Source organism: Zootermopsis nevadensis, unplaced genomic scaffold (genome assembly GCF_977971745.1).
Source record: "Zootermopsis nevadensis isolate Lab colony 2312 unplaced genomic scaffold, Znev_1.0 Znev_ptg000061l, whole genome shotgun sequence".
In the NCBI taxonomy this organism is placed as follows: domain Eukaryota; kingdom Metazoa; phylum Arthropoda; class Insecta; order Blattodea; family Termopsidae; genus Zootermopsis; species Zootermopsis nevadensis.
This window is the reverse complement of record NW_028259192.1, coordinates 19,710,176-19,726,154: the sequence shown is the minus strand read 5'-3', so window position 1 is coordinate 19,726,154 and position 15,979 is coordinate 19,710,176. Positions and strand designations below refer to the sequence as shown.

The window sequence follows — 15,979 nt, the reverse complement described above, 5'->3', positions numbered from 1 at the left end:
AATGCCAAACTTCTGCTTTGTAAATTTGTATACTTTCTTAACCCTTTCTGACATAACCACAGCATGTTGAAAAAATACCCACATCCAACAGACATTAAGTGTACGTTAACATTTAATTTAATATAAATTAGAGAAAAAGGAATAAATTTCCGATAAGCTTACTAATGTCTTGTGATATGTGCTATGTTATATAATATTTATAAGGAACTTTGACCCCCAAAGGACCTCTTACTATTGTTCTCAAAACTTTTAAGCATACGCCTTTTCTTGCGTTTTGCTTAATTTGTAGGAATTCCGTGCACGTCGCACAGTAAAAATTCTTTGCTCGCAAAATAAGGAATATGTGACAAATGAAAAACTTAAGTTTTTGTAGAACAGATAGACTGTGACTTGCCACATGCAGACATCTTGTCATACAGCGATCCAATCAAACTAGTAAAAATTAGTGAATGGTATTAAGAGCTTTAGTCATTATTTCAGATTCATATAGAACGTACTAATTATCTATTTGTCTTGGTAACATCAAAATAAAGTGAGATGAAAGGGCCTGTCATTAATATACAGACAAACAAAAATTAAAGTTTAAATTATGGAGTGGAGGAATTGAGTGCTAGGGTCAGGGGAAAAAAAACGTTTACTGACTAATAAGCTGTTGTCAGATTTCCTATGGTATTCTTTCTGGACGCATCCAGTGAAATGTCATACCAAGCCTCAGAATAAGATTTGGAGAAACTGACAGAAAGCCTTAGGAAGTTTTTTCATTCCTCAAAATCATGCTCCTAGCCAGTGAATACTGAGGTCTCTTCCTCCTGCTGTAAAGTGACCAGTATATGAAGTATGAAGAGACTGCTCGCCTCCATCTAGTGTCAAGGTTTAGAATTCATGGGCCTTCTCTTTCTCTGTGATTTCATGGTGTGGCACTTTAGCAAAATGGAAACTTTCTTTACCTTTGGGTTACATTTTACCTTTTAGTCTGTTTTAGTCACTCATTCCCAAGAGCTATGCTGGTGGTGGCATAGCTACTGGTAGGGCCTCCCTAGCCAGGTTGGTCGAGGGGGAGAGGTCAGACTAAGACAGGTACCCTGGTCCTCCAGGTTGGGGGTTGTTTGCAAGGCCAACAACCTTGCACCGTAAAAAGGAAGATGTTTCGAAACATCGATCGAAGCCTCGGACAGACAGACCTAACAGAGGACCGAATGGAAGAGGACCGAATGGAAGAGGAGAATTGAGGAGGCCATGGACCGAATACGGACCGGAGAGCCATAGAAGAAGAAGAAGTATTCACTCATAAAAATATAATTGCAATATAGCATTTTATAGAGGTTCCATTACTAAAATGTGAAAATTAAAATAGAAATCTTCTCTTTTTTAGTGGGTGTTTAGAATTTAGAAATGTGCTAGTCTGGGAGTTTGGGTAGCAACATGAGTGCTTCTTGAATAATTCCAGAAAGTAATTATAGTCGTGTCATTTCATTTTGCTGCAGAGTCATCTGTGTGTTCAATGTCGAGTCAGTCAAGTGGGATCAGTGAGACTTCAAGTGGCAGTTGTCACTTTCACAATCGAGACTTTAAAATCGTCATTGATATGAAGACAGGGTGCCCCCAGATGGTTGTACACCTAGTTTCACCCACCATACAGGAGAAAGCTGCTTGGATAAGTGACATCAGCCAGGTACTGCATAGTTATTTGATTTATAATATCTTAATAAAAAATAAATAGTATGGTTCTTCACAACTGTAATAAGGTCTTAGTAAGTGAAATGTGTTATTATTGGTTAGATGCATGCAGTCACTTTTCACAGACTTTAAAATACAAGAAAGAAGCCAAGGTCAAACTTGAAGGGCTGTAGCGCTACAGGAAGAAGAAAAAGCATATTTATATCCCAGACCTTCAGTCTAAAATATGCAGAGTGATTTTTGGGAGCATTTTTGAGGGAAGAGATGCATCATATACACCAAAAGTGTGGTTAGTTGAAGACTGAAAAGAAATTGATTATGTCCTAGTGTATGGACAACGTTCACTTCAATGATTTGCTGCACAGCTCAATGTCAGACACATCGTCAGTTACCATGCCGCAGTCCATCAGAAATGACCCGAAGTTGTACAAGGATGATGTGGATATTCGCTTCAGCCACACCCTCAACTCATGCAAGGTATAGTAGCTTGTCCATGACCTGTCATTTGCTCGTTGAGAATATGAAGAGTAGAAATCATGTTCATGATAAAGAACCAGATCTTTATTATGTATGTGTGAGATATCTTAGTCAGCCTGAAGCTCAGATGGGTTGATGGAGTGAAGGGGGCTGCAAGGGTGTTGGGATGCAGAAATTGGAGGGTGGTGGCGCGAGACAGAGACAGATGGCGGAGGGTCGTTGAGGAGGCCAAGGCTCACACCAGGCTGTAGTGCCAAAGAAGAAGAAGAAGAAGAGATATCTTAGCATATTGCAGTCAGTGAATTTTGAATTTTCAGGAATAAACAATTTAATGGTATGCTAGTGAGACAGTCAACTGGACCTCACCTAAAGCTGTGAGGCACAGATGATGAAGGTTAAATCACTGTTACTGTAGTGTTTAGTTGCATCATTTTTCTGATATTCCTATGTCTTCTTCTTCTTCTATGGCTCTCCGGTCCGTATTCGGTCCATGGTCTCCTCAATTCTCCTCTTCCATTCGTTCCTATCCTCCACTGCCTTCTTCCAATTTCTAATCCTCAGGAACAGTGTGGCATCCGTTTGAACTGCATCCTCCCTTCTGTTCCTGGGTCTTCCAACTGGTCTTATTCCTCCAACACTACCTTTGAATACCATCTTTGGAATTCGGATGCCGTCCATCTGAATAAGGTGACCTGCCCATTGAAGTCTCTTGATTTTTATAAATTGTGACACTGACATGTTTTTATATAATTTATAGATTTCCTGATTAGGTTTTATCCTCCATTCACCTGCTGCTTCTGTCGGGCCAAAAATTTTCCTCAGGATTTTCCGTTCAAACAGATCCACTTTATCTACTGCATTCTGGCTGAGTACCCATGTTTCACTCCCGTATGATATTATGCTACGGATGAGAGTTTTATGTAATGTGATTTTTACTTTCTTATTTATTCCATGGAATTTTATCAGTGGTAATATTCCTATGTGTCTGATAAAATTACATTTGGTTCTGCAGGTGCCCCAAATTCGATACGCCACGCCAGAACGACTGCTGGAGAGGCTTACAGACCTACGATTTCTCTCTATTGATTTTCTTAACACATTCCTGTTAACATACCGAGTATTCACTGATGGTGTAACAATACTTGAGGCACTGAAGAAAGTTTTCTACAATGCGGATCCACCAGAAGCTCAGACAAGCACAGCAGGTTCAATCATGTGTGTTTCATTGCATTTGTTCTTCTGTTATTATTTATCATGTTGTGTGTTAATAACATAGCAGTTTCATACAGCTGCACTTGATATTACTAAGTTAAAGCAGACAGGAAATATAACTACTGTATTTCCTGCATTTTAAGACACTTTTTCACATTTAAAAATTTGATGGCGTAAGAATTGATATAGCATCTTTTTTCTTGAAAACCTATTAGTAAAACAAGGGTGCATTCACAATCAAAAGCATCTTAAGATCAAGGAAATACAGAAATAGATTTTTTAAATTAATTTATTTTGTGTGTTCAGCCCATGTAGAGTACAAGAGCATCCTATGTGACAGTACATGTAATGAAGGTCACCTCTACCAGTTGCAATTTAGTAACACTGTGTCATTTGGTGCTGCTACTTGTTTTCTTATGTGGGTCCAAATAAATGTTAAACTTAATCTGAAATTAAAGTAAATAAGATTAATTTCATGATATGGTTGAAAATAACTTTGGAAAATAATTTGTAATATGAACATGTAGAAATTTAGCAATTCTAATTACCAAATCAGAAAGTATGTCTGAAGCTTTTAATTTGCGAAGAGTGGAATAAGGTCAAATGGGTCTTGGAGAAACAGGGTTTGAAAGTATGGACTTGAGTCAACTAGCACAGGAAAGGATTAAATGGACTTCTTGTATGCACTACTTTATAAGTTGCACTTCAATTTTAATTCTGATCAATTTCTCTGGAAATTACCTTCTTATAAATTTGATGTAACTTTGCAGGTCATTGGATGTCCTGTGTGTCCGAGAGGACCACAATACTTTGCACCAGTATGATAGTGAACGGAGACGGAGCAGTGCATCACCAAGAAGAACCAGTGGTGCTAGTTCTGTATCAGGTAAAGTTGAGAAGAAAATTATTCTCTTCTGTTTTATAATACTGTCCATGACTTTTCCTAAAACACAGGGATTTGACACTAAATTGTAATTGCCTTCACAGTGCTCTAAAGTATGTGGCAGACATTATAACCTTTCTGTTGTATACTTTATTGAAACACTCCGCATTTAATTGTATTATGTTTTTTATTGTTGTGTAAGTTCTGAATGTGTGTTTGCTGCCTAGTAATAACCAATAGTCTGTTCCTATTTATCTCGCTGCACCATTTCAGGTTATGGCTCAGAGATGAGTGATCGTGATCGAAGTCATAGTTATGATTCTCAAGCATTTTCCAAGGGACACTGGCGATGCGGTTTCCGCAAGTGTAAGTGCTTTCATTTGAAATGGGAATTAATATTTTGTAAGCTGGAAGTTATTTCTAATCACTGACTCCTTCAAATATGTCACACCAATGGCAGGTACTCTTGATAGTTCTTGAAAGCAAAGGTTGATGATAGCTGATAATGTGTGTGTAGATAAAACATTCTTTTGGATATTAGTATTAGATCCATTGTAGCAAAATATCAAAAGTCTCAATAATATAAAAATGTGATAGCAAGGACAAAGCATTCATGTTATTTTTCTATGGAGTTATGTCTTCCTATTCAAACAACTAAATCTATTAACCTAAAATATTTAAATAATTATAATTCCACATCAGGAATATAATGTGGTAACATACAATTGTGTTTCTTTAATTGATACATATAATTTATAACACAGTTGAAGAGGAATCAAGGGAATTGGGATTGATAAAAGAAGGTCCACCAATCATCCAACAAAGTCCATCGCACCAGCCTTCACCTTGCATGTCACCACGAAAGAGTGTGAGCATTTGTGTAGAACCAGAAGATGATGGGTGCCACCTCACCATTCCAAAGACAATTACTGTGTCTTCAAGTTCTGAGACTCTTACTGGTGAGTGAAATACATTTCTACTAATATTAGGATTTAATTAGCACTCTGTATGCCACTTAATTATCACAAAATCAGCTGTCACGCCTTCAACCCACATGGACACCATTAGAAATTTAGGTTTCTGGGGTTCTGAAATATTTCTGATAAAATCAATAGCTTGCTTTTATAAATTACATCTGTGTTGAAAAATAAATGTTACTGTGTTCATATCTGATGACACCTCTTCACTATATTTGATAGTGTGTCGGTTCTACCCTCAATTGGCTGAAAGACCTCTTTGTGCCTTAACATCCATAACATTTGGTCTATGCCAGAGACCAATTGGTATTCCAGTAATAAATTAACCAAGAAGAAATGGTAAATGCATCCTTGTGGAGGCATTTTGTTCGTTTTTGATGTCTTGATATTAAAATTTATTAAAGTGATGCACATTAATTAATCTCACTTGGTAATTCTCATATAATACAAGTACCTGAAGAGTAATACGTACTGTAATCAAGTTTAATCAAATTCCGTATATTTTATTTATACCCTTAAGATAATTAAAGTGAATGAAGCCTGTAACACCCAACCATTGTTACATACTAGTTTTTGTCATCCTCTTTTGTTTAGTAACACTAAAATGCAAACTGAAAAGTACAAATAATAATTAACCTGTCTTTGTGATTTTACTCTCCAAAACGCTTCTTCCTTTCTGTATCATTCAGGCACATTTATACCCTTTGGTTTTGTTAATTTTTGAAATGCGTTTTCCAAAATGTTCATAGATATCACAGTTATAAGTGCCCCATCTTCACCAAGCAATCTGAGTACTGTCACCCTCGTTGGTTCAAACAACTCTGAGATGAGTCCTCAAGACAATGAGACCTCACATATGGAAGTAGAAATGGAGTCAGAGACTGACTTGGTAACAAAGCAGCAAAAGTACATACGTGCAGAACCAGAAGTGATGTCACCTGTTATAAGAGAGAGTAGTGAAGAACAAACAAAGCCTTCCAGTATGAGCGTGCAATTCAGGAATGACGAGAAGCGAGCATCAGTTCCAATCGTAGAATCAGAGAGGCGACTGTCTCGTACTCAGGTAAAACGGAAAGGATCTGAGGGACAGGCAAGAAGGGAGGGATATGAAGAGGAGAAGGGGAAACCAGATGATTTCCATGTGTCTGATGAATTATGCGCTGAAGGGCTTTCACAACCTGTAACTCATGAACACAAAGCTGGCACTAGTTCCAGGTCAGCCTCCATCACGACAACAAATGTAATCCAGGTAAATGCAAGACACTTTTAAAACGAGCTTTGTTTGCCCAGAATGACCTCCTGATCTGAGCTGAACCAACTCAGTAGGGTCACTTATGAAATACAGTTTACCGGGAAACTGAGCTAACTGACTAGGATTGGTTCAGTAATTTAGTAATAATGGAAGAATTTGAAGAGGATTTATATTGTTAATATATATTTTTATATACTTTTGCCATGATCAGTGAAATTGAGAATAAATAAATAAATGTATTGTGCTTCACATGTTGTAGTAATAGGTTAAACTGTAGATGTAAGTTTAAAATGTAAATTTACATCTTTGTACCAAACAACACAGGGAAGAGAGAAAAAGCCCTTTCTTGAACTTCTCTGTCATATTTAGTGAAATTATATATTCTAAACCTTACAACATACTATTTCCAAAAAAGGAAATATTTATACATTTTTTACTCTTGAGTAAATGTTGTGTAAATGTAATGTAAATTTTAATCTATTCTTCACATAGCACCTTTTTGTGAAAAAACTGTGTATATGACAAATATGAATGATAAAGCGATGTTCCATTGTACTGTATATTTGTGCAATTTCAGTCCTATTATGCAAGTCGGAAGTCAATTCAGGACTTAGAAGGTGGAGGAAGTAGCATGTCTCAGAGGACAAGCTTTCAACATGATTCACCACAGAACTCTAGCAAAGCTGGTGTGGTCATCACTTCGTTCCGGCAGTCACACAGAAGGTGAGCAAAGCAGTGTATTGGAGAAAGTGGGCACAACATATTAATTATGCTCTCTGTTTATGTATGACAAAATTGTGTGTCTTCTTCGTTGGACTCACAGTTTGTAGATTGTGTGGTTTCTTATTTCAGACACCCAAAGAAAATTGTGCTGATTTAATAGTTTTTATTTCAAAATTTGAATAAAACTAAGAGTGTGAATAGTTGGTAGAAATACAGTGTAAAGATATACTCTGAACTGGAGTACACATATTTTCCAAATGAGTCTTTTTATGATTTTGCATATATCATTGGTCTTCATGTTCATTTATTGCAGATGAAAATCTGTTTTAATGCAGCTAATACATTGCAGGTATTGTGTTAAAAATGGTGTAATGATCTAAAAATGAGGTCTGTATCTTCTGTCACATACCATTTCTTTTATGGTGAGTTTTTTAAACAAATTGTTAAAGTCATATGATGTAAAGGTTATATTCAGTCTGACCAGGAGGAAATTAATCTGATAACTTGTTAATAGTTTCAGGGACAAAATGTGGATGGACAGGTATATGTGACCTCCACATTTCACTAACTTCATGCAAAGAATGCCAACATAAATGCACTGAAAATTCTGTACTTCAGTATGTTTAGGAACAGCTGTCTGAGATCTAACAGCATAGTGTTTTATAGTCATTATGCATTAAAGATAATTGGGGTGTTGACAGTTATTAACATATGACAAAGCATTTTTCCTGTCAATTTCAGATTCATTATTATCCTTCATTTCAATACTGAGGTCATTGGCCTTACAGCATCACATTATAAATGAAGTAGTTATAAAATTTGAACGTGTTGTTTTGTAAATACGAGGCTTGGCAAATAAGTAAGAAATAGCTTCTTATAAGAAAATTAATTTTGTTATTTGTGCTGTTGACTCTGTTGAACTGTGGTCCTTTCAGATAGTCAGATTTATAACATATTTAAAATATCTACATACAAACTACACGATGTCTGAGAATGGTGGAAATAAGACAAAACAACAATTAATACTTTGAAAATTCACAGTTTGATTTGCGAACTGTACATTGGAGTCATTAATTTCCTGACTGTTTTTTAAACTAAACCAAGTATTATTTGTGTAACAATGGTTATATTGAAGATGGCTGTCTTCTGGGATTATTGCACTGTGTAGTTTGGTAGAATTTTACTGATGTTTGAGGTCCTTGCTGCCTCCATCATCAGGGCGATGACAGCCATCTTCAGACTCAACGCCGCAAAAACATCAAATCATACAAATCCTGTATAAAACAATGTTAAAGGTTAATGTAGAATTTTGGTTTTGTGTGTAAAATTCTTTTCAAGGCAAATTTTTTGGTTGTAGCTGAGATTACACTTAGGCTTGCTCTGAGAAAATATCACACTGAAAGCTGTCTTAATACCAGCACAAATGGTTTATAGCTAAAAAAGAAAGCATTAATTAAGTTAAGTAAAGAAACAAACATCAAATTTCTGACTGCCTTTTGCTCTTCTGTGCTTCTGTTCCAGTAGCTTTTGATCAAAATCCTTACAATCAGATTTAAAACTTTTACATAAAAGAGTATTATTTCTAAAGGAGTACCATTAACATGTTATGTTATGTTATGCAATTTACATTGAGTTCACATATAACAAGGTAGGCTTAGGATTTCACATCTGGTCACGTTTAAACTCAGAAATACACCTAAATCTTTATGTAAAGTGCTTGTTTTTGTTCTCTAGTTTGAACAAAAACTGAATGTTTTGACACATTTTAATAAAATTTCCCTATATCAAATGCCATAAATGTTCATTCAGCTCTTCTATAGTTGTTACATGTGGACAGATGGCCAAGGCAAGGCTAATTGATACACTTTTGCAACTCTTAGTTACAAACACATCCAAAGAATCAATAAATGCTATTTGTAAACTGACAGGCTAGATCAAGGGTGTTTATCAAAAAATTCAGTCAGGTCTACTTACAATGTTCAGCTATTGTTAATAATGATGATGATAATTCAATTCTTTATTATTCAATTCAATGGCCTGGAGGGACTGAAAGAAATCATGACATGGCAGATAGTCACTGGACCAAGACTTGAAACTTGTGCCATCATATGTAAAGCAGATGTGTGAAATTTAGGGACTATATGCTTTGTGTTACCTTCAGTGATCCCCTTCTTCACTGGAGGATTGTTCTTACATTTTTTCTGAGAAGTCCCATTTTCTAAAATAACACTACACAACAGACCTCAGGCTGTTAGATAATTTTGTAACAAATATAGAATCTTTAAATTAAACTATAAAACAAAGATAAGTTTTTCAAAGTTTTTTGTGAAGTATAAGCCTTAGAGCAAAACCTGTGAAGCTAAACTTCAAACAATTCATGTAAAAGTTTTGTTTAATTTCAGGCCATTCTTGGATATGTTATAACTCAGGTTATATGTTTGCTTTTTTTGTCATAATTGTTTTGATGTCATCTTATCCTTTATCCTTCATTATCGTGCTCTTATTGTGCGGTGATGTATTTTTGCCTTCACATCAGCATCGGACATGAACCCCTTTGGTAAGTAGCAATAATCATAATAGGTTTGTTTCTGCTTCTTATATTTCTTTCTTTCATTTTGCTTGTGTCCTCATTTCCAGCACTGAATGTATTTTGTATTATGTTTAAGGTTAATTTCACATAGCATACATTTCAAACAAAATTTTGTCATTTATAATTGAGCACAATTTATTTCTGGACATGATACAAATATGATATTTCTTGCAAATGATGGGAGAATTACATAATTGACAGATAATTTCTGTAAACTGCAAAATTTAAAATAATGCTTTATTGAATTTATAGTGTTCCATTAAGGAGTACCGTCCTGCGCCGTAGCCACGTGGTCTGAGGCATCATGCTTCAGACAGGTAATACGGAATGCGCTCTGGTTCGAGTCTCGGGGAAAATTTTCTCATAAGATTTTTAACCGGTGTATGGGACCGGTGCCAACCCAGCATCGTGAGGAAACTGGGGAGCTACAATGGGTAGTGTAATCCGGTCATGAAAACTAGCAATGGCTGGGGGTTCGTCATGCTGACCACATGTCACCCTATATCTGACTTGATGATCGTTCACCTCTGCTTAGGCATGTGAACGTGAGGCCAGCAGTCAAGCTAGTCGGCTTTGGCTCTCAGAGGGCTGTTACGCCACGGATTATTATTATTAAGGTGTACCAGTGAAAGTAAAGTAAAGTAAAGCAAAGCTGTCCCACCATACACCAAAGATCTGTATACACATTGCATTGTGGAACACATTTTTTTTAAAAAGTTGCAAAGTATTAAAACGTTTCCTTCTGCAAGAGATCTAAAAGAAAATTATATAGCATTGGTATTTATAGTTAACTTGAACATTGAATTAGATTCAGATATTTGGAGTGAGGTTATTGGAAGGTAAAAATACACGTTAATCTCTTCAGTAACAGTTTGCATTATATTAAGCTATGGCTGTTCCTTTTGCTGCAGTTTTAATAATACCTCTTGTAACCACTCTTTTAGCCCATCATTTATCACCCTCTGTCCCAGTGAAGTTGATGAATTATATTCAAGCACATTCCATGCAACAGCAAGTAGGCTAGATTGAATGTAGCACAAAGAATGATTAAGCTATACAAATCAGTGGCTTCCATCTAATGGTCCAAGTGGACATGGCAAGGCTCTTCAAGAAATGTAAAGAAGTTTACAATGTTGTTGTTATGAGTGATTATAAGTAAATTACATCATAATTGCAATCTCTCATAATGACGCATATTATTAATATTAAGAGAGAATGACAAATAAGGAATAACAATGGCACACTGTTGTAAAAATTTATCAAGTTAAGTAAGCTGAACAGAATGCATATGTCTTGATGTTAGAGAGCATTCACATTTTCTCATTCAAGATTCTCTCAAATTTTACCCCACTTCAGTAGCAGAATATACCATAAAGTGAGTTGACAATTTAGTCCAGAGGAATATCATTTTATTTTTGTTTGATGATATGAAAAATATTTTTTAAAGTTTTAATCAGTCTGGTCAGTATGTTAATCAGTGTTTGTATACAGTAGGTGGGTTAATTTTACATATGCTCTTTAAGAAAATACACAGGCTCCCACACCAGAGTTTCATGATAACAATTTATGAATGTTGGAGACCACTGATGCAATTAAGCACATTTGTACTAGCCTGTAGATATCATTGTATATGAATTACCAGGTTACCTGATTACTTGAAAAGAAATTAGATTTTGTTTGTGTAATTTGTGTAATTTAATTTAGATATGTACAAATGAGTACTGGCCAACGCAGAAGACCACTGTTCAAGACAAATTAAAATGTAGTTACTTGCATAATTTCATCCTCTTATATACATATAAGAAAGTATAAATATACACATTATAATATAGAAAGCAACAGTGCTGATTACAATTCTGATTATGTATAAAATTCCTTACTACCTGCTTAATACAAAAAAATGTAGACATAACTAAGCTGGATCTGATTTTAAATTCTACAAAAATGGCTCAAAACCCATTAAAATTTAAAAATATATAGAATTAACAGACATAGCAAACTCTGTTACTTCTGTATTCTGTATTGGAAAGAGATTTTACTTTTTTAAATAAGTTATTTTATTTCTTAAATAATCTGGTAACCTGGGTTAATAGTTGAGCTTTTCCCTTAACAGCATGCTTTTGGCAGTTTTACATTGCTTTGAAGCAATGTGCGTGATTAACCCCTTGTGTCCTATTTTAGAAGGCCTAGGAACTCTGTTTAGATTTTGGAAAATATCAATGAGTTATACCCATGGGAATTTTTCTCACCTTTCCCTGTTCCCATTGGGACCACAATTAGGGCACAATGGGTTTGTGGAGTCAGTATTAAAGTCATTGAGTGATCAATATGTAGAAAGGTCCCAAATGTTATACATACCTGAAAATGTCCTGCCTTTGTATGGCACATGTGTATTTTACACATATTCTACCCATTTTATAACAGTTACTAATGTGAAATACTAAATAGTATTATAAATCATTCATTCTTTAGTCTCATAAGTAGTGAGAAAGTGGAGAGTTTTATAATGTGGCATATTAACAAATGACAGGTACCATCTCTGATTTACTACTATGTTTATGTGACATGATTGTCGATATATCAGTTCATATGTAACAGCTGAAGATCTACTGGAGCGATCATATTTTCATGTGGTATTCATAAGAAGGAAATAACAAAATAATGATTTATGGTGTGCTTTTGAATGTGATGTTTTTAGAACAGTTTATTTTATTGTATAATTCTTTTTTTCCTTTAGACTGTGTCCGTCATCTGGGTGTTTAAAAAAGTTTTGTAAGTTGGTTTCTCTTCTGTCATCAGATGACAGGAGGACAAAAGCATAGTCTGTTGAGTCCCCTTGCCAAATATAGATGAAGATTTGATACTGACTTGACCAAGGGGTTCAACAGAATTACCTTTTGTCTTCCAGTCACCTGAAGACAGAAGTAGAACCAACGTCTGAAACATTGTGGTTTTTTAAATCACATAGATGGTGGGTAAAGCTCAATAAATTCCACACAGTATGTCACATTAATATTGGAAACCTTCAAACTTCTATTAGTTTAATTAATGTTTTAAAGGAATTGTTTGTTTCTGAACAGCACTGGTTATGAGACTGGAGTCTGTCTGGTTTACCTGTTACTCATACAAAGCAGAACCAATGATTAGGTATAAAGAAATATTTATAACTCACCTGAAAAATGCCTCACAAGAATATTGACTATTAAATATTTCTTGACACAATCATGACGTTGCTATCTTGCTGTGGAATATAGCATTGCTTAATTTTAATTACATTTATATTTACACTAACTTTAATTTTACTTGGATTGTCTTATTTTAAATTATTGGCCCCATAGTGAGCTATCTCTTCCATGAGAATAAGTTATTCTCATATTCATTTAGGATGGGAGTTTGTAAATTCTGCACAGTACATATGATGCATCACTGATAATAAACAACTTTATTGCACTGCTTTGTCATGTATTTCCTGGCATAATGGATTTTGTTTGAGGTTTATATGTGTGTTACAAAACTGCATTTATTATTTGGCCATCACTACTAAATATCCCAGATTATACAACCAAATAATATTTCAGAATATGTTTGATTTTTCAAAAATTTAGAATAAAAAATTATTACAATTTAAATGACTTTACTAGTTTTGTCACTAAAATTCAGACAGAAAAACCAGTGACACTGGAATATTAAGAACATAATCTATTCCATATGATAATATTATTTGTATGTAACTTACTACACTTATTTATTACATACAGTTTGAGAAATGGATAATACAATTATAATGCTGTTTAACAAGCCATATTGACTGTCTTGTTGTAGGAGCAGTACATCCAGTGCTGCAGCTGCATTTGCTATTGCAACATCTGCTTCAAGCAACCCGCGAGACCACACTATACCCACTAAACAACCTGTAGGTGCTGGAGGACGGTGCAGTGTAGGAGACGCAAGCATGAGAGTGGGCAGCTGTCGAGACCGGAACAGAAGGAAGGAGTCTGTTATGTCAACAGCTGCCACCATGCGAGTGCTGAGTGTTCTCAGGCACTGGGTGTCAAAACATGCTCAGGTATAGCCCAAAGAAAAGTATATTGAAATAATGTATGTGTCATATTAATAAACCTGCAGAAGCATGTAGTTATATAAAGACTTGCTCAAGATTTCTTCCATCAAGATAAAAATATTTTTGTTGTTATTTCAGTATATTTTCAAATATTCCAAGAATTTTATTTCATGTTATTGCCTTTAAACTCTGATGGATGATAACAGTTTCTGAACTGTCAACAGTTAGAGGTAAAATAAACACATTAAAATACAGAAGTCAGTAAGACTAAAAGTGCTTGATCCCCACTACCTTATATTCTTTCTTAGGATTTTGAAATGGACCAGTGTTTGAAGAACCTGACCATGGAATTCCTTGATGACATAATATGCAGTCCAAATTTGCTGCCAGCAGAACACAAAGCTGCATCTCAGTTACTCCGCCTCATCACAAAAGAAGAGTCAGAGAGCAGTAAAGTGGACCTTGATCTCCTGTTGGCTCCTCCAATGGTTAGTACTCATGATGAACACATGGAAATCAGTGGTACGTTTTATTAGACAAATGCTGTAATAATTGTCTTTCCACAAGTTCGTGGAACTGCATATTTGATTATGCTTGAGTATCATGGCTATCAGAGCCCAGAAGTATAGGCATAATTTATGATTTTTTGTTGTTGTCTTGAAATGACTTTATCTACTTATATAAGAATCATTACAGTTGGTTGACAGTGTAAGGATTAATCAGGATGTTAATAATATTACCTCTCAAATTATGTTTTGTTACAGACACCAAGCAAGGAGAACATAGAAACACTATCAGCACTTGAAATAGCCGAACAAATGACCTACGTTGATCACCAGATATTTGTGTCCATATCCAGTGAGTAAGTATCTGCAAAAATAAGTAACAGGTGATACTCATAGAACATTTTACACTTTACAGATCATACAAAAGAAATTCGCGCACAAGATAAGTTATATTCATGTACGAAGTAGTGTCATCATTCAAATTAAATAAAATGCAATAATAGAAACAGAAATGTTGTGGAATAGGCATACATCTGGATTAAGTATTTTTATGTTTATCGCACACTGATGAAATTTGAAATATTTATTCGAAAGATAAAGCTTGTTGATTTCAGTGAGTGGTATAAAACATTTTCTGCAATATGCTTTGAATGGGATATATGTCTCTGTTTCAGGGAGTTTCTTGGACAGGCATGGATGAAAACAGATAAAGCCACTAAAGCTCCACACATTATTCTAATGACAAAGCGTTTTAATGAAGTTAGTATTATAAACTGTCATCTTAATTACCATTGTAAAATGCTATAATTACATATATCCCTTGATTAACCTTTGTTTGTGCATTGTGGTTTTGCTTACACACTGGAACTTTTAATTGATTTTTATTTTGTAATTAGTTGGTTGTATTTATATATATTTCTGGTTTTATGCATGAGTTACATGTTCCCAGCTGCTTTAGGATTGCCATCTGTGTTGCATGAATATATGTTTTGTAAGATTTGAGGTTTTCACAGCGGTGAGTATGAAGATTTCTGTCATTCATCGCCCTGATGACGGAGGCAGTATGACCTCTGAAACGTTGGTAAACATCGACCAGACTACACGGCGCAACAACCCAGAAGACAGAAATCTTCATACTTATCGCCTTGATGACGGAGGCAGTATGACCTATGAAACGTTGGTAAACATCGACCAGACTACACAGCGCAACAACCCAGAAGACAGAAATCTTCAATATATGTTTTCCTCCTGACAAGTTGAGAGTTGTAGTTTGGGTATTGCCTTTATAGTGTACCAACAAATGATCTGCTGATGGAACTAGACACAACTTGGGATACATTACGTATGCCAAACATAATTAGGACAATGGGCACATAATAATGTTGTCACAAAACTTTAAAACAGTGGTTTTGAAGTAAAAAATTGCCTTGGCCTGCATTCATGAACACATTCAGTTTTAATAAAACTTTGAATTTATTCCAGGTGTGCAGAAAAAAGATAATTACTAGATTGATAGATTACTTTGTAACACTTAAATCTGGTTGCTGATGACCATTTTGTGTTTATGAGAATATTTGGTACCTGCACTTAAGAAATGCTGCTTTAACATTGTACCCTATTAT

At 35.1% G+C, this 15,979-nt stretch overlaps 1 protein-coding gene across 6 annotated transcripts in view; it reads left to right on the top strand.

The window, feature by feature from the left end:
* The window catches only part of LOC110838154 (ras-specific guanine nucleotide-releasing factor 2), a 139,344-nt gene that overhangs the window by 108,137 nt on the left and 15,228 nt on the right, over positions 1 to 15,979 (top strand). For 4 of the 6 annotated variants that reach the window (XR_015532698.1, XM_022081064.2, XM_022081063.2 and 1 more), the window contains exons 12-24: positions 1,485 to 1,672; positions 2,005 to 2,154; positions 3,167 to 3,369; positions 4,137 to 4,252; positions 4,523 to 4,615; positions 5,014 to 5,208; positions 5,976 to 6,475; positions 7,056 to 7,201; positions 9,738 to 9,758; positions 13,614 to 13,857; positions 14,160 to 14,339; positions 14,616 to 14,713; positions 15,032 to 15,116. Coding sequence is in view for 5 of the 6 variants with exons in the window: in XM_022081064.2 (XP_021936756.2) it covers positions 1,485 to 1,672; positions 2,005 to 2,154; positions 3,167 to 3,369; positions 4,137 to 4,252; positions 4,523 to 4,615; positions 5,014 to 5,208; positions 5,976 to 6,475; positions 7,056 to 7,201; positions 9,738 to 9,758; positions 13,614 to 13,857; positions 14,160 to 14,339; positions 14,616 to 14,713; positions 15,032 to 15,116 (2,219 nt within the window). In the remaining variant the exon portion in view is untranslated. The remainder of the gene's footprint in view (positions 1 to 1,484; positions 1,673 to 2,004; positions 2,155 to 3,166; positions 3,370 to 4,136; positions 4,253 to 4,522; positions 4,616 to 5,013; positions 5,209 to 5,975; positions 6,476 to 7,055; positions 7,202 to 9,737; positions 9,759 to 13,613; positions 13,858 to 14,159; positions 14,340 to 14,615; positions 14,714 to 15,031; positions 15,117 to 15,979) is intronic. The other 2 variants (XM_022081062.2, XM_022081065.2) reach the window with 2 other exon arrangements.